Source organism: Budorcas taxicolor, chromosome 1 (assembly GCF_023091745.1).
Source record: "Budorcas taxicolor isolate Tak-1 chromosome 1, Takin1.1, whole genome shotgun sequence".
Classification (NCBI taxonomy): Eukaryota; Metazoa; Chordata; class Mammalia; order Artiodactyla; family Bovidae; genus Budorcas; species Budorcas taxicolor.
In genome coordinates this window covers 133,330,107-133,355,485 of record NC_068910.1, presented here as the reverse complement: position 1 = coordinate 133,355,485, position 25,379 = coordinate 133,330,107, and the positions used below count along the sequence as shown (strand labels likewise).

Sequence of the window (25,379 nt, the reverse complement as noted above, 5' to 3'; positions counted from 1 at the left end):
GCCTCTGCCCTGGCTTATATCAGCTCTACACATCTCTCATTACAGAAACCACCCTCAGTTTCACACTCTGAATCTTCTCTAGAAGCTTGCCTTTTACCCCCACACTGAAACACTAGTTGGCATTTGAAATAATCTCATCACCCTGAAATATAACTCTGACAATCTGACTTAAAGCAGAAATTTTCCATAGCTTTGGCAGGATTTTCATTCCTATCTAAGATGAAAAGCAACATTTCCCCAAGTTTTGGGCCACACCTGAAAAGGGGAACCAGACCTCTGCTAAAATCTGGGTGCAGAACCAAATTCTTATTCCCCTCATTTGACTTATTCACTATTTTCATCTCCCTCATGTTATTAGACCCTTTACTGCTTCCTTACTTCAGCTTCGCTGCATACCAAGCTGTCCAAGTTGTCAGGGTGGGAGGGGAAACTTTTATACAACACAAAGGCTGAGAAATGCAAATCTTACAGTTTAAATATCAAGCTCTTCTACTGCAACATTTAAATAGGGTCAAATTTTATGCTATTTGATCTATAGTCAACTTTATTTTTTTTTTAAAGCAGCATATTTTTTTCCCGTAGGCTTTGGATTGGAAATGGATTGTCCCAGAATCACTGCAGGCAAACACATCCTAATGGTGTCCTCAGCTGATGTCAATGGGTTACAGTCCAAGTGTCGAAGTGAAGCTAACTGACCCATTGTGGAACTAAACCAGCAACTCAGACTTCAAAACCACAGCCATCTCACCAAATAAAGCTTAAACACCCAAACCCTTAGGTTATTTCCTTCCCCTTAAGCATTTTTGGATGTGGACTTGGAATGATAGGAAAGTAAATAACACAACAGCCAAATTCCCATACCTGCTAACATAATTCCCTCAGGGATGTATTCACTCTCAGTGGGTGAAATGGAGTCAAGGAAGGATGGTGGGAGTGTCCGTGGCCAACACTACTGCAACCAGACATCACCTCTGTTTATTTCTCACTCTCACTCTTTCTTTTAGTACCTTGGTCACCCCACATTCACGCCTTTCCACACACCAATATCTCTAATTTTCCATTGGCATTTTCATTGTTCTTTCAATATATGTTTAAATACCATTTGCAACCTGAAATCACTATGAGTACCAATTCAAAATAGATTAAAAAGTATAAATAAATTCACTTGAAGTTATGGAATGAGTTGGAAGGATAATCAAGATCTAGATTTAAAGACTTATCTCTTCCTTTATTTCAGAAATTGTCCAGAGAGCACCTTTTAGAACATGCATCTTTAAGTAAAAACTTGCAGTGGCTTCTAGGAAGTTAGGGTAGAGGTGAAGGAGAGAAAGGTCAAAAGAGAGTCAGAGATAGGAAGGATTGCTCTAGGGATTGAAGAAGAGGGCACCTGTTGCCAAAACAGCTTTCTGGCCTGTAAGGGGTTGAGAATGACATTGAGACTGGAATATTGGAGCATTCAACATTTGAAAGGTTTCCCTGATGGCTCAGATGGTAAAGAATCTGCCTGAATGTGGGAGACACAAGCTCAATCTCTGTGTCTGGAAGATTTCCCAGAGGAGGGAATGCCAACCCACTCTAGTATTCATGCTTGGAGAATTCCTTGGACAGAGGATCCTGGTGAGCTACAGTCCCATGGGGTTGCAAAAAGTTGGACACAACTGCGCGACTAACACTTTAACACTTACGTTCAAAAAAATAATAATTCTCCTTCCCAAACCAGTTCCACAGAAGTTTCCATAGATATTGCTGGAAAGATCAATCCCAGACCCCCAGAAGCCTCAACTTGGAGGAGATGGCAGGAATGCAAAGTAAAGTTTTAATGAATGGTAGACAGAGAATTGGTTTTCCTTCACAACACACCAGCAAGGAGCAAAGAGAAGACATAGTTTTTAGCCATTTGCCATCCCTTAAAAGGACAATACCCCACAGGTGTTGAATGTTTTTCACACCTCAGAAACCCTACTGACCTGGCTTTAGTCACTGGCTTAAAGCAGAAAATAATAAAAGGTTGGTATTATGTGGGGCAAACATTATTAGTAGGCATCAAAAGAGGACATAAGTAAATCAGAACACCAGATTCTGACCTTCCCAGGATGAGCTGAGGCACTGATGAGATGAACCAGCAAATGACCTTTGCACACGCTTAATTTCTTAATAAGCAGAAAGCAAACGAAGGATTGGGTCTTCCTTCCTCTGACTTCCTGGCTGCTGTGTGAGTCCATCCAACCCCTAATCTACAGTCACCAGCTGAGGAGACCACCTAATCTTAATACCTTCCTACTCAAGAAGCTATAGAATTTAGCAAGTCTACTTCAGTCACCAAATGACCAACTCCATGGTCTTCCAGGAACCAAAGTGCCAAGCAAGAATCCAGTGCAAACCAACAAACCCTTCCCAGTGGACTAATCCCAGAGACTGAGGAGAGGGCCTCTGCTTGGCAGTGGGGTGAAAGGGACTGGAAGGAATCTAACACGGTGAACATGAATTTGGTGATCTCTAAAAATGTATTGTGATACATAATCCCGTCCAGTCCCCTTAGTCTAGCTCTGGGGCAGTACCCTTGGCCAAGAAGCAGCCTGCCCTCCACCTGCCCATACCTCTTCCCCACATCTACCTCAATGGTGTACTGCTCAAAGATGCGCAGCTGTAGGAAGATGTCCAGCTTGATCTTGCGCTCGTGGAACAGCTCCTCCATTTGCACCTGGGCGTCATCCAGCTGCTGCAGCACCGACTCTATGTGGCTGATGGAGCTACTATGGGGCGTCTTGTTGTTGGACACAGCCGAGTCCCTGTGGCACAGTGGGAGAGAGAAAGGAGGGGCTTGCCATATTAAAAGTGACAGTGGAGAGGGAGCTTTCCTTGTCTCAACAAGGGGGATGGGAATCAATAGAGTCACTCAGGCAATAGATGTTTATCAGACTCCTATTGTGAGCCTGGCACAGTCTGCCTAATAGGTGAACCAAAGACACATGTACCCTCTTTGGGGTTCACAGCACTGTAGCTCCGAGATTAGCTGCTGTCCTATTCCTCAGACAGAACTGTGACAGGAATCAAATGAAATAGCACATGCAAAGGGGTTCTGTAAATATCAATTAAATGGAACGCTTCCAAGCATATGTATAGTCTAATATACACATATTTCAATGCTAAGTCACTTCAGTTGTGTCCGACTCTGTGCAACCCCATAGACGGCAGCCCACCAGGCTCCCCCGTCCCTGGGATTCTCCAGGCAAGAACACTGGAGTGGGTTGCCATTTCCTTCTCCAAGACATATTTCAATATACACACACAAATACACATATCACGATACATAAAGGTAGACAAATTAAAAGTATATGGAAAAAATTCTTCCTAGTTTTAACTCACGGGATCATGGTTAAAGTAAAATGAGATCACGGCTGCAAAAACTATTCATCCCCTTTATAATTCTATGCCAAAGTTATGGCTGGTGTTATTTAATAGGCTTTAAGCTGTACTTAGGAAAGCCTGAAGCCTGGCTCAAATCCCTGCTCTGACATACATGGGCTGGTGACCTTGGGAAATCTCCTCCCTGAGGCTCAGTTGCCTCCTGTAAAGTGGATTTAATAATCCCCGGCCTGCTCATGGCATGGTTTGCTGTTAAATAAGATGGCATGCATGACCGTACTCTGTGACCAGGAATGTGCTGTATGAATGACTGTTAATTCTGGAAGATGTGTCAGGTTCTTACTGGGCACAGGTCCAGCTGGGGAAAGTAGAATCTAGGGCACAAGAGGCTGAGCAAAAAACAAAGGCTTCAGAGATGATAAGCCCTGATTTGAGTGTTAGAAGAAAAGGATGAACCAAGTAGATGGGAAGGGCGGGCTTTCTGAACAGAGAAGGTCCGTACAAAGGCAGTAAGGGGAGATGACACATCACAGAGGGAATAAAGAGATAAACACTGATCGAGATAAACGTTGATCTGCTGAGACAAGCGAGGTTGTAACACCCCCAAAGAGACCGTTACAATAGAAAAACTGGAATTCAATGTTTAGATTCTATAGGGCCTTGAGTGAGTAAGCTAGAGCCCCTGGACTTGAAAGAAACAGGCACGTTCATTATCTCATGACATCTTGGTGTCTGATACAATCTAAGAAGTCAGAGGGGAAAGTCCTTAGTTTTGAATGCTCTCATCAGCAGCTTTTCTGAAGACCAGGTACTTTTGGCCTGTGTCTGACTCAGAAGCAATGGTATCTAAGCTCACACTGTTACTGGAGGGAGCACAAGGCCAAGAGCGCCCCCCGCCCCCCCCCCCCCCCCCGCCTTCTGTCATCTAGAGAACTTACAGTCCCTCTCTTCTCACCTTGGCCTACTTGGGCATGAAAGTTCACCATGCACAGCTTCCCCCAACCATGAAAAGAACTCAGGAGGAGTACTGAGCACTATACATCGTGCATTTGCTGAGAACAGTACTAACGAGAGGAAGTGACTACTATCTCTGATGGCTCCCCTCAGTCTCTCTCTATCACTCAGCTTCCAGGAGGAAAAGGATGATTTCTGGCCCCATTGTACAGCACCTCTGTCACTATCATATACACTAGAATCAAAGACATAATGTAAAAGCACCTTAGGTGCTCCAGTGTGCAGAGTCATGAGGCCTGGGGAAGATGTGTGTACTGGTGCGTGGGAGGCATCTTGCCAATGTCTACTAGGGATTGTTCACTTTTTTCTTTGACTGGTCTTGATATCAAGGAAGGGAGCCTAGGTGAGTGTCAGACTAGTGGAGGAAGGAACAGTCACCAGTGGTTCTTGTCACATGTCTGTGGCCCTCTCTGAAATCCATAGAACTTAAACTGGTAGGACAGGCATCAGCCATATCATTGTCTCCACCAACACGGAGCAGCCTTCAGCCCTCAGGCATGGTGCTAGGTGGGCAGGGCATCTGCCACAGACTCAGTCCCACAGAGAGGCCAGCCAAGCTTGTGGAAAGCATTTGGAAAGAAAACACAAAAGCCATTACATAATTCTAGAGTTGACAAGCTCCTAGAGTGAACTCTAAATCACACAGATAAAACAGCTGAGGCCCACAGAGGTTAAGTAACTGCTCATTATTTGGAATTTTCCTCAGGAGCAAATAACAGTGGAGTTTCCTAGGTAGGCAGACGAAACTGTCATGTATTATACATTCATGAAGATAAACCAGGGGAAGAAAGGAAAGAGGCTGTCTTGTTAGTATGCAACAGGAGGACTCAGAACATGGCATGTGAATGTTTGGAATAGAAATGATCAATCCAACAGAAAAACATGCCACGGCTATCTTAAGGTAAGTTCTTATTGTTTATTTAATTGGACAACTGGTTTGAGGATGGGGGGTGGGAGGAAGCCCTTTCCAACTGAAGTAATTCCCTCTGGCCTCAGGATTGTCCTGGGTCTTGCTGATGAGATTATTACTATCTGGAGCTGGCAGAGGTCCCAGCACTCAGTGATTTGGGGACAGGAACAAGTCCCGCAGGCAGACATCATTAGTGCCATCAAATCCTATTTACATATCACCTGGGCACATGGCAGGTTACTGAGGGCTTGCTCAAGGCCTCATGACACTTTATCTGAGGAGCTGATGCCCTTGACAGGGACAGGAAACTAGATATTGATGCAAATGGAAAGGAAGCAACAGCGGGGGGCGGGGGGGGGGGCGGATTACTAGAAATGAATATAAGGTGTCAGACAGGATTTTCTAAGAGTCATTCTTAGCTACATTTGTTTAGGGCAATAGAGAAGGAGTTTTATTTTCTGGGTACCAAGGAATGGTAGAAAGGTCAAATGTGGGTAAGCGGAGAGCAGAGTAGGACACATCGCACACTCCCTACGTTTGCATGAGGCCAAAGGCAGTCATTTGGGGTCACATATTACTCACTGGAGCACTGGAATTCAGAATTAGCCCAAGACCAGATGCCAAATAACACTATGTTCCATAATGGCTATTTCTTTGCATGATCAAATATGCCATCATTCTTAATGAAGACGCTGTTTATTTTCTATTGAATATTGCTAAATTTTTATTGTATTTATATTACTTATTGATCACTGAATAACATCTTCAATGATATACATAATTCTTTGAAACATAAGAGCTTTTCCACTGACTATTTCATTCTAAATGCAAGTTGGGTATGGTGCAGGCATTTTTATATCTGACAGATGGAGAAACTGAAGCTCACACAAGACCACAAAGCTGGCTGCAGCTGAGCCAAGACCAGGACATGATGACTTATCTCGTGTCTAGTCCAAGGCATTTCCCACTGGAAAGCACCGCCCATGCTGACCTGGCCTCGCTGGGCTCCCCCAGGGAGGGAGGCGCTGACCTGAGTTGCTGGATAAGGTCTTCGCCCTCCTTGATGACATTAAGTGTGGCATCCAGAGTGGCGGTCTGCTGCTGCTGGAACTGCTTGATCAGTTCCTGGACCGCATCCACAGAGTCTGCACAGACATCCTCCAGCATCTCCTTCTGAAGGTCTTCCATCCATGTCCATAGCTGTAGGGGATAGAGAGAGCAGAGTCTACTCAGGGCACATGGGAGTGGAGGGCTGGGGTTAAGGGCAAGAGTGTGGAACTCAGGTCACCCAACCTACTCTCAACTACTCAGTTCAATATCAGACTGTCCTTCTAATCAGCACCCTACGGGTCAGTTTGCATCTCTGTATTTATATTCACTATCCATCTCTGCTAAGTTTACTCCATTAATACAGGCATTCCCTAAGGACAGGAATTACCCTCTGCTTTACTTTCTAGTGGTTCTGGAAAACTGGTCTTAGAGCAGGAAGCTAACTCATTTTTGAGAGAGTGGGAAGAACAGGGAACTGATGATGGACAAATTCTATTTCATCTTTTCATAAAGGAGGACTCTGCACACTTCCTGCAGATAGCTAGAGGCAGATTCCCAGAAATGTATCACGATTTTACATATATGCAAGAAAGAATGGGATGTTCACTAAGAACTAAGTGAAGATTAATTAAGAAAATATGTGCTAGGCTAAACTATTTTTTTCTTCTCAGGACTGTTTCGTTGGTTAGAAAGTTGACTGCTAAAGAGGTATAGCTTATTTTAATTTCAATATAAGACATTTCCCTCATGATATTCAAGATGATGAAACGCAGTCAGGATGATGTTACTGGTCAGACAACTTCAAAAGAGCTAAGTGTAGTGATTTGAATGGAGTAAGTACTGGAAATGATGAGGAGTAGAACTGAATTACTAAATTAATGTCTTGATGGCCCCTCCTCATAGCGAAAACAGGCGGCCTTCCACAGTGCTCCACTTCTAAGTGCTCTCAGTGAGCACTTTCATGAATGGTGGAGGGAAAGACATGTCTGATGTTTGCTTAGAAACAAGGGATCTTCCCCCGGTTAGCAGAAAAGATAAGCTCATGACTCTACCAGGAGAAAAGCCAGTGCAGAGAAAAAATTGATAGGAGGAGCCAGAAGATGCAGACTGTGACTGCTGTTCTTCCCATAACCTGCGGTGTCTTTGAGTGTATCATCTTTGCTCATCAGACTTCATGTGTAACAGAGGCTGAGGAGAGCAAAAAATAGAACAGTTAACTTACAGTTCTAACATTCTGTAAGTTTTCCATGTCAAAAACATGGGTGAATATCCATCTTAAGAATATTATTTCATCTTGCTGGTTCTCAGTATCGTAAATCATGGTGTGGCCTTTGTGACAAGGGGTTAGAAAAGAGACAATAAAGAGAGACAAAAATAATCTGCAGACTTTTGACAAGTTATTCTTGTCCTTAAGAGAGGAAAAGCCTCAAGTGTGACAGAAGAGGTTGAGTTCATAAGACTAAGAAACCCTGGAGGTAACAAATAAAGGGGGGGTGTGTTCTTTTTGGACAGGTAAGAACTTCTCTGAGCTTCAGTTTCCTAATCTACAAAATGGAAAGAAAAAGATTTGACCTGCTCACTTCAAAGATTATGAAAAATAAATTATTTACTTATTATCAATGCTTTAAATAAACAGCATTATTAATAAGCCTATTGCAAATTATTATTCAGTGTTCCTGTCATTTGGCAGCTTGTGTCTGGTTTAGTTCAATTTACTTATTTATTTATTTTTTACAAACAAGCTTTCTGTTGTAAAACACAAGCTTTCTAGAGTATTTAAGCTGAGGTACATTTTCCTACAGGTATGAATGTATCTATTTCAAATCAGTATGAAATCAGAAAGTTCAGGATATTGGTCACTATAACTTAAAGTTACTTCAGACTTGCTGGCTGCTGTTTTTCCTGGAGCAAAACCATTTTCCAACTGTGCTGAAGTCCTTGGGTATGAGACAATGGAATCTCTGAAAAATTGCTATATAGAGAGGCAATATAGCATAGCAGTTAAGAACTTCTAAATCAAAAAAATTAAAAACTTAAACAATAAAAGAAGGAAGAAAGAAAGAGAGGGAGGGAAAGAAAGAGAGAGAGAGAAAGAAAAAAAAAGAAAGGTATGAAAGAAAGAACCCCCAGTTCTACCACATATTAACTCTATAACCTCGGGTAAGTAATACCCTCTTTACACCTCAATTTTCCTTGTCAGTAAAATAAGAATAGTAATAATTGTTATCCCTACAGAGTTGTAAAGATTATTAATAAATTGATATATATGTGTGTGTGTTATGTCTTTATGTATATACACACAAACGAGATACATGTGTGTGTGTGTATATATATAAATACATACACTCTACATTTATATAAATTTAATATATATAAATATATACATATGATATAATATGCATATCACTTAGAAATAGTACCTAGCATATAGTAAGTGCTAGATATTATTATATTTATGCAAGCCACCTCCAGTTCCCACTAGAAGACGGAGGAAAAATTTAAAGTACTCCATTTTTAAATTGGTAAAACATCGATACTGGATTTGATCTTTCAATATGCTAACATGAGCTGGGCCCCTCTTTTCTGTTTTTTGCAACTTTGTCCTGGGATACCTAAGGAAAACCTAGAGATTGAAAAGTCCAGAAATTTCCTTTTTAAAAAAGCAAGAAAAGACAAGACTATGTGAAGAGAGAGAGAGAGAGATTAAAATCGTGGGTAGGAAACATGTCACTTAAAAAATTCTGAAAGAGATGGGAATACCAGACCACCTGACCTGCCTCTTGAGAAACCTATATGCAGGTCAGGAAGCAACAGTTAGAACTGGACATGGAACAACAGACTGGTTCCAAATAGGAAAAGGAGTACGTCAAGGCTGTATATTGTCACCCTGCTTATTTAACTTCTGTGCAGAGTACATCATGAGAAACGCTGGGCTGGATGAAGCACAAGCTGGAATCAAGATTGCCGGGAGAAATATCAATCACCTCAGATATGCAGATGACACCACCCTTATGGCAGAAAGTGAAGAGGAACTAAAAACCCTCTTGATGAAAGAGAAAGAGGAGAGTGAAAAAGTTGGCTTAAAGCTCAACATTCAGAAAACGAAGATCATGGCATCCGGTCCCATCACTTCATGGGAAATAGATGGGGAAACAGTGGCTGACTTTATTTTGGGGGGCTCCAAAATCACTGCAGATGGTGACTGAAGCCAAAAAATTAAAAGACGCTTACTCCTTGGAAGAAAAGTTATGACCAACCTAGATAGCATATTGAAAAGCAGAGACATTACTTTGCCAATAAAGGGCCATCTAGTCAAGGCTATGGTTTTTCCAGTGGTCATGTATGGACCTGAGAGTTGGACTGTGAAGAAAGCTGAGCACCAAAGAATTGATGCTTTTGAACTGTGGTGTTGGAGAAGACTCTTGAGAGTCCCTTGGACTGCAAGGAGATCCAACCAGTCCATTCTGAAGGAGATCAGCCCTGGGATTTCTTTGGAAGGAATGATGCTAAAGCTGAAGCTTCAGTACTTTGGCCACCTCATGCGAAGAGTTGACTCATTGGAAAGGACTCTGATGCTGGGAGGGATTGGGGGCAGGAGGAGAAGGGGACGACAGAGGATGAGATGGCTGGATGGCATCACTGACTCGATGGACGTGAGTCTGAGTGTACTCCGGGAGTTGGTGATGGACATGGAGGCCTGGTGTGCTGCGATTCATGCGGTCACAAAGAGTCGGACACGACTGAGCGACTGAAATGAACTGAACTGAACTGAATGAAACAAATTTAGTGTGTCCAGATAGAAAAGGCACTGGATGGAGGACTGCTCAGGATGAGGCTGGTATTCCTATTACAAGAATGAGAGAGCTAAGAAGTTTATAGATATCTTAAGGAATTTATTTTATTCAAGATAATTTTGTTCTCAGTACCATCCTTAAGCTATTTTAATGGCTTCATAGCTTGGAGTTTCTTTTTTTTTCTCCTCTTCAGTAAAAAACTTGAACACTTCTGGTGTAAGTCTAGGGAAGAAAGTCAGCATTATTGCTTTCTGAGTAAATCCACCATGACTCATGACACTCCCTCCACCTGGTAGCCATGTAGCTAAATTGTAGGGACCAGTCAAAGATCAAACTTGCCAAAGACGAGATGTCAGTGTAACAACAAAAAGACTAGAGAAAGATTAGGTATGTCGGAGGAAACACACCGACCTCGGGAGTCAATAGCATTTTAATAAAAATGTGTCCTACTCTTGTATATTCTCTGATTAATGAGTTGAAGTTGATTTTTCACATTCAGTTCAGTTCAGTCACTCAGTCGTGTCCGACTCTGCGGCCCCATGAATCGCAGCACTCCAGGCCTCCATGTCCATCACCAACTCCCGGAGTTCACTCAGACTCACGTCCATCGAGTCGGTGATGCCATCCAGCCATCTCATCCTCTGTCGTCCCCTTCTCCTCCTGCCCCCAATCCCTCCCAGCATCAGAGTCCTTTCCAATGAGTCAACTCTTCGCATGAGGTGGCCAAAGTGCTGGAGTTTCAGCTTTAGCATCATTCCTTCCAAAGAACACCCAGGACTGATCTCCTCACATTATCAGGTCATATATTCTACTTTATTATAAAGAAAATCTTGTCTAAGGTAGTTTAAAACCTACCACTAAGGAAAATCAACTAAGAAATCAATGATGTACAACATAGATGCCACTCAGCCCAGTGGTCAGCAGCCTGGTAAGGAAAGGAAAGGGCTGGTCTACCTTCAAGAGCATAAAATGTCAAGTAAAATTGCTACAGAATTTGACTCAGAGATAGCGAAGCACCAGAGACAAAGGGTTAGTGATAACATTTCTTCATTTTTCCTTCTGTAAAAACAAAACCAAAACAAAACCCAGAGGGAAAGAAGTTCTCGAATGGAATTGGTATACACTGGGGATAATTCTCGATCTTGCCCTTGTCCTAGCTCTATGATCATGGGAAAACTACTTCAAGTGCTTCATACTTAAAGTACATGTGATGAGTGTATGTGTGCAGGGGGGTTCTCCAGAAGCTGAGGTAAAGAAGAGAGTTGTAATAAAAATGCCTCTCTAAGTTGAAAAAAACTGCAGTCACATCTTTGACACCAAGACACTCAAAGTCCAGAGAGTTTAGCAACACTTTGAAGATAATTGTACTACCAAGTTAAGATACTATTTAGTATCTGGAAGGCTTGAGTAGAGAACCACAGGAAATCATGCACAGTCGCCCCCTGGTGTCAGCAAGCTTAAATTGCAGGCTCATAATTCTGAAGAAGCACCTCTGAGGGATAAACATTAACATCAGCGTGACTAACCTATGAGTAACGGCCCATATTCCGTTCCTTAGGCTGTAAGTTTCCTACTATCTGAATTTCCTGTAGGTTTCCTTCTGTCTATGTGTCCATCTGACTTATTCTTGAAGAGCATGCCTAGACTGCTTTGAAAAGAATCCAGAGAGTCACTTTTATTATTAATTTATTCATTATCAGGGAGCCAATGAAACTGAGTCAGAATGATCTTGCAGTTCAAGTTATCACAAGCCATTGCAAGAATGAGGTGAAATCATGGAGTGAGTGAGGCAGCTTAGGAGCAGCCACCACATGTTTCTTCCTGCTGTCCTCCATTTCCATTTCTCTCCCCTAGGATAATCCTCCTAACCCTCTGGTTATCTACAGTCTAAAATATTAATTAACACTGTGCCTCTGCCATCAACCCACCTGCTCCCGAGAAAAAAAAAATCTCCTGTTTCAGCCATTTCCAGACCCTCTGTTCTTGATCAAACACACCTGTGCAAGGACCATTATTTCAGGGTTCTGCTCTCTGCTTGGCAATAATTATTTGGGCCCTGCTTCCCAGGTGGGAGCCTGGTGGGCTACCATTCATGGGTTTGCAAAGAGTCAGACACAGTTGAACATGCATGCACGTGATATGTACCCTTAGGTCTCTTTTTGTGTTCTCCCAGAGAACATATGTAATTATGGCCCCAAATACCTATATCCAAAAGAATGAACTGATTTGAGACTCTGAATTTTGGTAGAGGGGGAGGTAAGGCCGCCTTTCAATGAGCTACACAAAGTTTGCTCTAAGACTGAAACCAGTGAGTTCAGGAAGGGCCAGTGCATGGATCCCACTCTGCTTACACAGAGGGGCAGCCTGAGAAAAGGGCAACTGGAAAGGGCAGGAAGGGAGGGACAGGAAGGAAGAAACTAGGAGGTTTGTAGAAATGATGACACTTATGGATGAGAGGTTAAGGAAAGAGGTAATTTTACTCTGTTGCTTTCTCCTGTTGATTGGCTGTACCATTTGCACAATTCTGGTAGCCATTGTACTGATACAACTGATGGACTGCTAGATGCAAAAGGAACACCGATTCCATGGGATGAGTCACCCCTCCCTCATTTTGAAGGCATCATTTTCCTTTGGCATTGACTACCAGTTTTTATCTCTTAAATAAATACCATACCAGCCTAACAACTGACATAGAAGAAGAAGTTGTTTTGTTCTTAAGGCCAATAATCCCTTGTGAAAACGGATTTAGTTTTGGTTCTATAGTGGGCAGATAAAGGAATGTGTGTGTATGTGTGTATCTATGGCGTTTGTGGTATACGTACCTATTTGAGCAGGAAATAGCATGAAAGAAGGATTTCACAGGGTTATAAACAATTGGAAATGGCATTTAATTAAACATTTAACAAAGAGCTGAGGTTGATTATCTTGGACACATTCCTCAGTTAATTTGACTCTCATATTATGACTACAAAAATATCTAAAAACAGTTATTTTGAAAACCCAGCAATTGCAGCATTTCCATGGAAACACAGCAAAGAGAGAGGATTCTGCCTGGACAATCTCTGTGGAGCAGATGACACTTGCCACAAATGCCTTTTTTTCCCCTGGACAAAGAAAATGAGGACTTGAGTAAATACTTCTCCCTACATTCTCTCTGAGGTTTCCAGACCAGCAAACAGCCAGCTGGCCTCTTGTCCCCAGGCAAAAGGAAGATATTTGAAAGTTCAGCACAATTTCTATTAATAGCTGAGGTTCTGGATGCATAAGAAAGTTCCAAGCACATGTTTGTTACCTCTCTTTATTTTGTAGCTCTTCTCTCAACGTAGAGATGGAAAGTTTTGTTTTTATAAAATAACATTTATTGGGATTGTTCCTCACTTTCAATTGAAAATATTAAAGAAAACTTATGAAACAAATAAAATATTCAAAGGAAAATTAAATCATTCATAACATTCTTACTTCTTTGTATACTTCCTTCTAGTCTTTATTCTAAGTGTGTGAAAATTGTGGTCATGATGGATATACAGCTTTTTATATATGATACCACAAGCTCTTTCTCATGCCATTAATAATCTTTGACAGTGTGATTTATAACTGTATAATATTTTACTCTATAGATTCATTATGATTTAATGAATCACTTAACATGGAATATTTAGATGGTTTCTAATTATTCAAGGTTATTAATAACAGTGCAATTAAATAATTAGAAGCCTTTAACCCTCCAGATGCCTTTAGTCATGAAGAATTCACAAAGCCAGCAAACAGAATCAAGCAGACTCTTGAATCTGCAGAAGAAACGAGCCTTCTTCATATCTTCCCTCTGTTTCCCCTCTGATCCTAATTAAAGTACATCTTTGGTACAGCTGAGTAGAAAATTATTCTTCCATTCACTCTATTTACTGTAAGAGAGAAAACATCCATAGCAACTCAAAATTCTCTCACGGACTTGTGGACTAGTAAACTTGGCTACTAACCTTGCCATGAGTAAAAATCAGAACTTTGCCGACAGAGTAAAGAGGATGGAGTCAAGAGTTAATTGACCAGGATCAGACATTTGGAGTCAAGAGTTAATTGACCAGGATCAGACAGGATCCACACTTAGCAATGTCTGAGAGGTGGTGTGTCTTGAGAGGCATTAAACAGAATAGGGAAAAAGCAAACCACAGGCATTCCTTCATTAGCCCATTCAAGGATCCTCACTTCTGACTACCCAATAATCAATTTCTGCCTGCTATACAGGCTGTAGAGGAAAGCTCCCACAGGCAACTCAGATTCCCCACCTGCCTTCCTTTGTTTACACTGTCCGTAGAGTTCAAATCAAAGAACTGGAATAGATGAATGATGCAGTCGAATGGGCTTTCCCCCACCTTTTTATTTTTTCTATTTTCTTTTTTTAGGAAAAGTGACTAGCTTCTCATTGTCAAGTAAGCCTGTTTAATATCTATTCAGTGTCACTAAGTATCAGACCAAGCAGTAGAAATATTAGAATCTATGTTTACACATCTAAACCTACATGTGTACTCTACATATGAGCACCTCCAATTTGACAAGGAAGAGTCAATAATCTCAGTGAGATCCCGGCATTGTTGATGAGGTACACACACAGTGCTCCTATCCTGTCTGGGTGGGAAGCTGGAAGCCCCAGGGAAGAATTTCAAGGAAAAAATGATGCCTCTGAGTTGAGTCCTCAAGTTCTTTACAACCTACTTTAGAGATGATCTAAGGATAAATTTGGGAGGGAGTTTTCTACTAGGAAAAAGTGGGTATTAGAATTGTACGACTCAAATTTGTAATGGTCACCATCATAATTATCACAAAATAATAGAGACTAAGTAATTACTCCAAAGACACACAGCCATGCCCAGTGAAGATCGAGATCTGGAAATCTGGCATCTAAGATCTTGCTGCACCTAACATGTGTGTGTACAACACATATGCATAAGTGTGTACTTACATACACACGTCGTATTCTCCACTCTGTATAAAAGGGACCTCAGACAGACTAGATTGGGGATAGGAGGTAACTGAGAGGAAATGGGCAGATAAAAAGTCCTACAGGATGCCCCCCATGAGGAGCCCCACTATGATAGCCACTCAAAATGATACTTTTCTTTCCCTCCTGGAAAAAGTTAGAATGTATATGATCTGAGAGCTGTAGATCTCTTGAACAGAAAAGGCCTCACAATCACACACCCCTTTGCATCCAGGTAGGACTGCTCCTAATTTCTCTCATACTTTGGGGTCCCAAAGAAAGAGACTATGCTACTTGCCGACAGCCTCAAATAAATTCCTGGGTTTAGAAAACTCTTCCAAGTCTGTTTCCTGGTCTTTCTATGAAAGGCCAATGAGAAACAGCAGGGGCTTTGGAGTCAGAAAGATCTGGGTTCAGTCGTTACATTTAACACATCTTCACTACAAGACCTTGGGCAAATTATTAATTTCTCTGATATACAAAATTAGAATTAAAAATGACAATTCTCATTGCTATTGACTAGACAGAGAAGTAGTTAGGCACATAGTAGGGGAAATCCGTTTTCGTTCCCTCTCCCTTTCTTCACCTGTCCCAGTATCATCCCACTTCCTTTGGTGCCATTTCATATGAATGTGGTTGTATAAACTGAGCGATGCTGGGAAAACAAGTCTCAGATTCAAACAGGACCAAACTTAGCAAGGTTTGAGAGCTATCTTGGAGAACAGTGGTTGATAACTGAATCCCTGACTATTCTTTTACTCTTTTCATCGAAGAGCTACCCTGCCTCTGTCTTGGGGTTTGGAAAGGTAAAAAGATGAGTAAGGAGAAGGAAGAAGAGCAGAGGAGCAGAGGACACACGAGAGGGAGAGAGGAGAACAGAATGCATGGTAGCAGGTAAGAACACGAGCACAGAATTTAGGGAGACAGGTCAAGACCCTGCTGCACTGAGCAGCTCTGTAACCTCAGACAGGTTCTTTTCTGGGCCTTAGCGTCCTCATTGGAAAATATGTTTAATGAAGCCTGTATCATAAGGTTCTCACGAGGATTACATGAGATGCTGTATGTGTCTAGCAAGTAGTCAATATTCAATTAGAAAAAGATACTACCTAATGTACACTGAGTGCTTGCAACAGATCAAATCTTAGGCTAGATGAACCACATATATCACACCAGGCTTAATTACTATTATTAATTATGATTATCGACATCAAATAAAGAAGAAGAGGAGGAAAAAAATCTTGAATTCACATTAGAATCATAAAGGGCCTTAGGGACATTGAGTCTAAATGCGCAATTTTATAAATGAGGCACCCTAAGGCCAGAGACACTGTGATTAGCACAAACACACAGGGTTTTATGGCAGCAGGCTCTGGACTAGAATCCCACCCTCCTAGCTCCATGTCCAGAAGGCTGGAGGTGCAGCTAGAGAGGCTTCCTGGCAGCTTCAGTTACCTTTTCAGGAGTGGCACTTCCCTGGAAAGTAACCTGGTCCACACCTCCTTTGGCAGCCTACAGCCCCACAGTCCTTACAAGGAACGTGGCTCTTGCTCATTCATGCTCCTTTCTCCCACCCACAGGCTCGTAATTAAAAGAGAATACACATGCCTTTGGTTTCTGAGACCTTATTAAGAATCAAGTAAGCCACAGCAAGCAGATAACCAGGCAGGAAAACTCGGATTAAAGCTAATCCCCCCCCCCCCCCCACACCCTCCTTGCTTTACAGACGCTCATCAGAGGGTGGTTGTAGGTCCCATGGAGAAGCAGCGGAGCCAGCTTCACAGGGCTCCCCAGCTCTTCATCTGCCTGGGGAATCTCAGTTTAGAAAACATCTTTTCATGTTTAACTCTGACAGACACTGCAATGATCTGCATTTTCCCACAAAGAGTCAGAAAAGCCTGTGAAGGAGGAACAACCAGGCTTCTTAAGGCATTTCAAATATCAAAAATCAACTTAATTAAGTAAGGTTAATTTTTCTTCCTGAGCAGCAATCCAACTTTAATTAATACTTCATTAAAATTGGTTCCTGGGGGAATATAAGCATGTATACACCTACTGAGCTCATCTGTCAGGGGTGTTATCACAGAAGGTGTTAAATGTGCCTCCTCGCTGGCCACTTAGACGGCCCCGCGTTAATAGGAGCCAAAAAGCAGCCTAGGTCTGCAACTCTCCTGCTCTCTGTGGGCTTTGATCCTGCCAACAATGTAACATGATCCATCCTCCTCTCCCCCGTCTCCACTCTGTGAATGATTCAGGGGCCAGATTTAAGCCCAGCCTCCTGCATGGACGGCACCCCGGTTTCCCTCCCTTCACTGGCTTTTGCTCCACAATGAGAAAGGTTAGGACACTCTCACTTTATTAGCACACTGTGGCAGACTTCATTAGATGATTTAATCCTCTGTTTAAAAAAAATAAAAAATAAAAACATTGAACAGATTTGCAAACTCTGTATATTCCCTGCTGGTAGCAAAGATGATTTAAGTTCTGCAGGACTCTGATTTCTGATGGGAAACATCAACCAAGAGAAACTAGGTGTTGCATGAGAAAGGAATCTCTGATCCTCTATTATTGCCTCTTAAGGTGACTATTTCTATACTAGGAATTCCCAAATTTCTCCAGTTGCAGACTGAATGCTCTAACAGACCCCCCCAAACCATCTGCCTCCCCAGCCCTCTCCTCATTAGAAATAACGAGGAAATTTTGCCCCATATTGGTTGAGACCGCAGTGTAAGTTATCAGGAGCAAGTTGTTAATGTCACCAACCTCAGGAGGCTAGTAACTTCCAGACCACCCAGGACACCAGGAAGACCTCGGGAAGCTAGGAAATCAACCTGACTTTTGCCAGGAAAAAGCAGCCCAGCCCAATGCCCCTCCTTGCTAACTTCCCATACCTCTTTGGTGTGAGTATGGAAGGAGACAGACATGTCCAGCAGAAGCTTCCGCTGCTCCACCCTGCGCACGAAGTCTTGGATGCGCACCTCCAGGTGTCTAGCTGCCTTGTAGATCTCCTCCGGGTCACATTCCCCTGTCTGAGCCAGCTGCTCTGCTGCTTCTAGGAGCTTGTCCGCATTGGTGTATGTATTCTGCCAGCAATGACAGTGAGGAAAAGTCAACTTGCAGTCACGAATGGAGCTTCACGTCTTCCCCCAGCCCACCAGGGCTGCCCAGAGCTGGAGTGCAGTGCGTGGGCACTGAGCCCAGAGCTCCCTAATCTGGAAGAGCTGAGCGCCCAGCTCACCCACCACCTCCCAGCAAGCCAGCAGCCTGCCTGGCAGCTCAGCACAAGCGGGTACTAGCTCAGTGCCTCCTCTCTCCCTGGGATTTCTCCCAGGTGGGGTGTCCTGGAAAGAAGAGAGCAGACATGCTAGAATCTCCATTCCTCAGCCTCGCCCGGACCCTCTACCTTAGGGAGATCCATCACTGCCCTCACCTCTCAGGCTGTAACTGCCAGAGTTGGAAATACCTCATGCACAAAGATCAGCTGGGTTTCTATATGAGAACACCAGAGAAATAATAACTGGGAAACTTGCATGACTTTTCCCCCAAGTCCCTTGTAACTACTGGTGTTTATCTTTTGGAACAGAGCTATCTCTTTGGAGGGGAAAGGGTCAGAACTCAGGGAACTGACAGAAGGAAGCAGCCACAGCCAGAGCGGAGATGCAGGCAATTCCCTGTGTGCCCAGCAAAGGCTTAAATCTTGCGGGAAGGTTGGGGAGGTGTCTGGTGATTTTGTTCATCTTATGCTACTGCATGCACGCACACAAGCACACACTCATTCTCTCACACACACTCTCCTCCAAACCCCTGTCTATGTTCTCCAGAGCATTTTGAAAAGCAACCAGCTTGTAATTATTGCTCATCAGGATGGAGTCACTGCCTCTGCAATACATGTATGTCAGTTAGTACATATATGCCATGGATAAGATTTTTCCTGGGTAGGCTTCCTGTAAAAGAGAGTTCCAGACAGACCCTGAATTAGAGCTGGTGGCTCAGATGTACATTATATTTCTCAACACCCTTCTAATGACACAAGGCCCAACAAAGTGATGAACAAGTGAACTGGTGATGATATGAAACTGGCAGCAGAAACAGTCAGGATCAAGTGCAAAGTGAGTGGAGAAGTGGAATGGATTTTGTAGCAATGATTGTGTGCGGTGCTTTACTTTGCCTGTATCTGAGTGGTCTCCGGTCCCCAGAGAGTTCTTTAGACTCACCTGAAGATCTGGGTATTAAAGGTTGAATTGTGTCTCCTCTAAATTTGCATGTTGAAGCCCTCAGCCCCAGTACCTCAGAATGGGGCCCTTATTTGGAGGCAGAGTAACGGCAGAGGTAATTAATTAAAATCAAGTCATAGTGAAGTAGAAGGATTCCTAATTCAATACGACTGCTGTCTTTACAAACATAACACCATGCAAAGAGACAGACACACACTCAGGGAGAACACTGTGTGGAGCTGAGGGTGGGAATCAAGGGATGTGTCTACCATCCAAGGAATGCCAGAGTGTGCAAACCAGCAAACCACTGGGAAGTAAGAGAGGCACAAAACGGATTCTTCACCATATGCCTCAGAAAAACAATCCTGCTGACACTCTGCTCTTGGATTTCTAGCCTCCAGAGCTGCGAGACAATACGTTTCTGTTGTTTAAGTCACCCAGTGTGAGGCATTCTGCCATGGCAGCTCTAGCACACTACTACAGTGAGGAGAACTTCCCAGATGCCGTTGAGCCAGCTTCTTGATGGAAGAATGAGCGGGCTTTCGGCAAACACTTGTCATGGCCTCAAGGGATGCCCAGAGAGGCTTCAGTGGCTCCTTAAGGAATGCTGTCTGACAAGCAACTGCCCAAGTCACTCTCCCAAAGCAGGTGAGGTGGAGCTGAGGCTTGGGTGGGGATGAAAAGGAAGAAAAATCCTTTGGCCCTACTTGGGGGATTCATGAAAAACATGATACTTGTGAGAGGAAAGAGGCTTTGCCACTAGGTTAAGTAAGGGGATATTGATTCTGGAAAGCAAATGAAGGAAGCATGAACAGTTCTGATGGAAAAGTGGGAGAGATGGAAAATGACAGGCAGGAGGAGACCTCTGGGGCTGTGGGCCAGGTTAAGGAAGCCTGAATTGTGGAGGTGGCCCACAATTTCTAGTAAATATACCACAAGCTGATGGGAGAGAGTTTTTTCAAGAATTCTTCAAATCTTCCATTTTAAACTTTAGGGAATCTCAAGAAAGCCCAAAGAAACCCCAAAGTTGTGTCTTTGTAGTTTCTAGCTAATAAATAAAAATTTATGGTACAGCCAAAGCAAGCTTGCTTTCCAGTTAAGTTTGGGACCAATAAGAGGTACATAAGAAGTACTCGTGCCTGGAAAATCCCATGGACGGAGGAGCCTGGTAGGCTGCAGTCCATGGGGTCGCTAAGAGTCAGACACGACTGAGCGACTTCCCTTTCACTTTTCACTTCCATGCATTGGAGAAGGACATGGCAACCCACTCCAGTGGTCTTGCCTGGAGAATCCCAGGGATTGGGGAGCCAGCCTGGTGGGCTGCTGTCTATGGGGTCGCACAGAGTCAGACACAACTGAAGTGACTTAGCAGCAGCAGCAAGAAACAAAAGTGAAGTGCCTATTGCATGTAAGGTGAACAACTTGTCCTGGTTTGCCCAGGATTTTTCCGGTTTTAGCATTAAAAGTCCTGTGTCCTGAAAAACCTGTCAGTCCTGAGCAAATCAGGATGGCTGATCACCCTAACACAATTCAAGACTATACATGTCTCAGGAGTACAGATAAATATATGATATATGTTGCTTCAAAGGAGAATAAAATCATCCTTAAGGGAAAAAAGTATGACAACACATTAAATGGGACAAGCAACACAAAAATAATTAGGAGCTAATGTTTCTTGACATGATATAGGTGCTAAGAAGAAAATGAGTAAAAACCAAGAATAATAACAGCCAATAATGACTGAATAGTTTTCACATGCCAAGGACCATTCTAAAGGTTCACATGCATACTCATTCATTTAATCTTCACAATGACCCCAGGAAGTTGATACAGTCATCAGTCCCACTTTACAGATGAAGAAACTGAGGTAAAAAGTATTTCTGGCTAAGGTCACATGTTTCAAAGGTGGTAGAACCAGGATGAAAATTTTGTTGTCCAGCTTCAGACCTCAAGCTCCAAATCATTACACTACCATATCAGCTGAAGAGGGGCCTTGCACGCCATGTAGAAGTATGACTAGTGTATAGTGTCTAGAAACATTACACCGCCTCTACTTTGCCAACTAAGGTCCGTCTAGTCAAGGCTATGGTTTTTCCTGTGGTCATGTATGGATGTGAGAGTTGGACTGTGAAGAAGGCAGAGCACCGAAGAATTGATGCTTTTGAACTGTGGTGTTGGAGAAGACTCTTGAGAGTCCCCTGGACTGCAAGGAGATCCAACCAGTCCATTCTGAAGGAGGTCAGCCCTGGGATTTCTTTGGAAGGAAAGATGCTAAAGCTGAAACTCCAGTACTTTGGCCACCTCATGCAAAGAGTTGACTCATTGGAAAAGACTGATGCTGGGAGGAATTGGGGGCAGGAGGAGAAAGGGACGACAGAGGATGAGATGGCTGGATGGCATCACGGACTCGATGGACGTGAGTCTGAGTGAACTCCGGGAGTTGGTGATGGACAGGAAGGCCTGGCATGCTGCGATTCATGGGGTCGCAGAGAGTCGGACATGACTGAGCTGAACTGAAGTGAACTGAACTGATGCAGGGGCAGGCAGAAGCCTGAGGATGGGCAGAGAAGTGGGGGAGTTTCTCATGGGTGGTCTGTCTCTCTTTGTGCTCTGTCAATCTCATAACACAGTTGCTCTCATGCTCAAGTAAAGATGTGCTTCCCTGGGTACCTCCCTCCTGGTCTGTGTACCCCTTAAAGATAGGTCCCATGTGTCACTCATTGTGGGTTCTTCATGCCAGACACCATGGCTGGTAGACAACAGGCACTTACTAGATGTCTACTAAATGAACAAGACTCAGAGCTTGAATGAGCATGTCAAATCTGGGTAAGTTGAGCTAACCTCACTAAAATTGGAGAGTAGAAGGAAATCATATTTATAAGGCCGGGAAAGGCCAGATAATAGATTTTACAGTGAGAGAGACAGGAGAGCCAGTGGAAGGGCAAGAGGGTCAGCGCTGAAAGCAGGGCTCCCTTCTTTACCTGTTTCCCAGCCCTCCTTCCCATCATGACTAGAAAGAGCTCTAAAATTCAGACCCAGTCATAGCTCTCTTCCACATAAAACTGTCCAATGGCTTTCTACTGCCTCTGGGGTAAAACACCTCAGGGTGCCACGCAAGACCCTTCTTCAGCTGACACTTGTTTTTTCCCTTCAGCCTCAATTCCCCTAAAACAGCCTGTGAAATAAATTGCTTATACTTCTGGAAAATCATAGCACTGGATCTTCCCCTGTGCTTCTGCCTGGGTTGTCCTTCCCCTACTTTTTTTCCATGACCAACTCTTACTCACCCTGTAAGACCCAGCCCAGGTGTCACTTCCTCCAGGAAGTCCACCTTGAGATCCACTTCCCTCCCAAGGTTGGCTTATATGAGCCCCTCTGAGCTCTCAGAGTGATCTGTGGCAAACCTCTTCTTGGTTCCTGCCATATCCTAATGCCAGTGTTTGCCTTTCTCATCCACTTAGGGGCAGGTAGTCTTTCACTTCTTTCCCTTGGTGCCCCAAGTAAGTGCTCTATAAAATTTTAATGAATGAATTAATAAACTAAAAAATACATCAATCCCCACCAATCCTAATGTTCAGTCCTTGGCCTTGGCCCCCATCAACTACTTGGTACAAGACCTTATATGCTAGAATTTATGTTCAATGTTTAATCTCACTTGGTTTATCCTATTTCCTGGCAGAATCGTGAAATAAGAATGTGATTATAGAATATCAATTAAAGTGTTAATGGAGCAATTCACTGATACCTGTCATTGTCCCAATTTGGGACCAGGAACACAACTGGCTTCTGCTCACCTTCTGACCAGGCCAACAAGAGTGTTTACCCCAGGGCCAGAAGCCAGCTCACCATGAGTGCAGCTCCTAGGCACTCTTTGGCTCCTCAGTCTCCTATCCTCTGCCTTGGGTTTGATCCTTTGATGACATTTCCTAATTGGCATTCCAAAAATAGGCTATGAGTAGGGGGACATCAATTCCTCAGCCCCTGGGGCTTTTAGGCAGGGCCTGTGGTAACTGGAGCCCTGGGCCAGAGATATAGGCCATATGGAGGGCTGCGTTTCCTGTTCTTCCCTCCCTCCATGCCTGTGTCCACCAGGTAAAAGGTTCTAGGTGATTCAGCCCTTATGTTGGTGGGCATGGATCTCATCTTCACCTCATTGTGCTTTGCAGATACTGCTTTCTGTTTTACAGACTGGAGGTGTGTGGCGACCCTGTGTTAAGCAAATCTATCAGCATTGTTTTTCCAACAACATCAGCTCACTTCATGTCTCAATGTCACATTTTGGTAATACTTGCAATATTTTAAATTCTTTCATTATCATTGTTGATTTTTGATCATTGATCTTTGATGTTACTACTAGGACTTACTTGAAGGCTCAGATGATGGCTAGTATTTTCTAGCAATAAAGCATTTTTTAATATCATGGAGGGCATGTATTCATTTACACTGAAGGTCTCTTTACATCTGATCATTTCTGCAGCTGTGCATACACAAATAACTGAAACATGAATCCTCCAGAAAGTTAGGTTCACATTTGACTCTATAAACACGTCTCTAAAAGTCCCCGACTGAATCCTCCAGGAATTTAGGTTCATCTTCGACTCTATAAACATGTCTCTGACAGTACCATCAACTCCCCAAGTCAACATATCCTTCTGGAATCCTGAGCCCCTACTGTATCACATTTACTTTTCTCGATCACACTGAGCTGGTAACAGAAACCAGGGGTGTGTTTTCCCTGCAAAATGTACCTATGTCCTAGATTTCAGTTTCCAAGTGTCCTGAAGAAAGCTTCTGATAGAAGCAACAACTAGGCAGGGTGTTACAGCATTAGGTACTGGAACTCAGGTGATCACACATGTCACCATCACAGTGAGGACGGGGGCTGGGACTAACCCAAATCTTCCTGGGACATCCTAAGTCTGTAAGAATCTCCCAAAGTTCAGCCTATAGCTGGGTAAGTCTCTCCTGATGAAGAATACCCAGAGTGCTGTAACTCTCCCGAGGGACAGGATAACGCTCTAGACTTAAATCAGGAAGCCTATCAGTATGATGCACGAGACTCTCCAGGATGGCCATGGAGATGAGATTTCCACACATGTTGATGACCCTGAGCTGGGAGCAGTGGCTCAGGGCAGGCAGAATGGCTGTGAGGTGGGAGTCCATGATCCCATACAGGTTTAAGTCCAGTTCTTCCAGAGAGCCTGCAACTTTCTCCAGCAGAACTTGGAGGAGCTCAGGACTAAAGCTGGTCAGGATAACACCACTCAGATTCAGGCCCTTTAGCTGAAAGATGTTCAGGCACTGGAACAGATGGGTCAGGTCAGGTTCTTTAGACAGGCAGTTGGTTATTGAGAGATTGTCCAAGGAGGGGTCTTCAGGCATCTGAGTATCTGGCTCAGATGGCCTTCCAAGAAAGATGGAGATTCCATTAGGAGATACTGGAGGTACTGCAGCCTGAGGATCTGAGAAGTACATTGTAGAAGATGCTGACTGTCCTGCTCCTCAACAGCAGACACATGAATGGGGCAGAGAAGGAGTTTCTGAACATTGCTCATCTTGCCCAGCTGATCCTCAGCTGGCCAGAGTGGAGAGCTTCTGAGTGAAACTCAAATCCACCTCCTGTACACAGTCCAGCTTCACCAAACTGAGAAGTCTCTTAATATCTTCCATAGACACTGAAATAATCTTTATCTTCTTATAGCATAGGTGTATACGGCCTTTTCTCTGTCTCACCCACATGAAGAGGTAAATGAGGAATTTACCCAGGCCATTTTCTTGAGACAAAGTTCTCTGACTACCTCCAAGGGAGCCAAGGGATGCTTTGTCCTTGACATGTCCTCAGCCACCGGTGCCATCCGTGAGCTTGAGTCCATGTCTCCAGACTACATCCTCCAGAAGTCCCAGCCAGCATTCCGCAAGTCCAGCACCTGAAATTTGTACCTCCTGGGGTGAACCTTCTGGGCCAGCAAGATATCAAGGCCATCCAGCATTGCTTGTAAGGTTCCTTTGTGAGGCTGCTGCGTCAGGCCCCCCAGAGGCAGGCGGGCAAAGGGCCAGGC

General features: G+C 43.5%; 1 protein-coding gene across 1 annotated transcript in view; it reads right to left on the bottom strand.

Annotated features, from left to right (window-relative positions):
- KALRN (kalirin RhoGEF kinase) overlaps positions 1 to 25,379 on the bottom strand; it is a 694,022-nt gene that overhangs the window by 308,544 nt on the left and 360,099 nt on the right. Inside the window, exons 11-13 of the mRNA XM_052653860.1 lie at positions 17,998 to 18,189; positions 6,282 to 6,490; positions 2,615 to 2,789 (exon numbers count right to left, since the gene is read on the bottom strand). Coding sequence (XP_052509820.1) covers positions 2,615 to 2,789; positions 6,282 to 6,490; positions 17,998 to 18,189 — 576 coding nt within the window. The remainder of the gene's footprint in view (positions 1 to 2,614; positions 2,790 to 6,281; positions 6,491 to 17,997; positions 18,190 to 25,379) is intronic.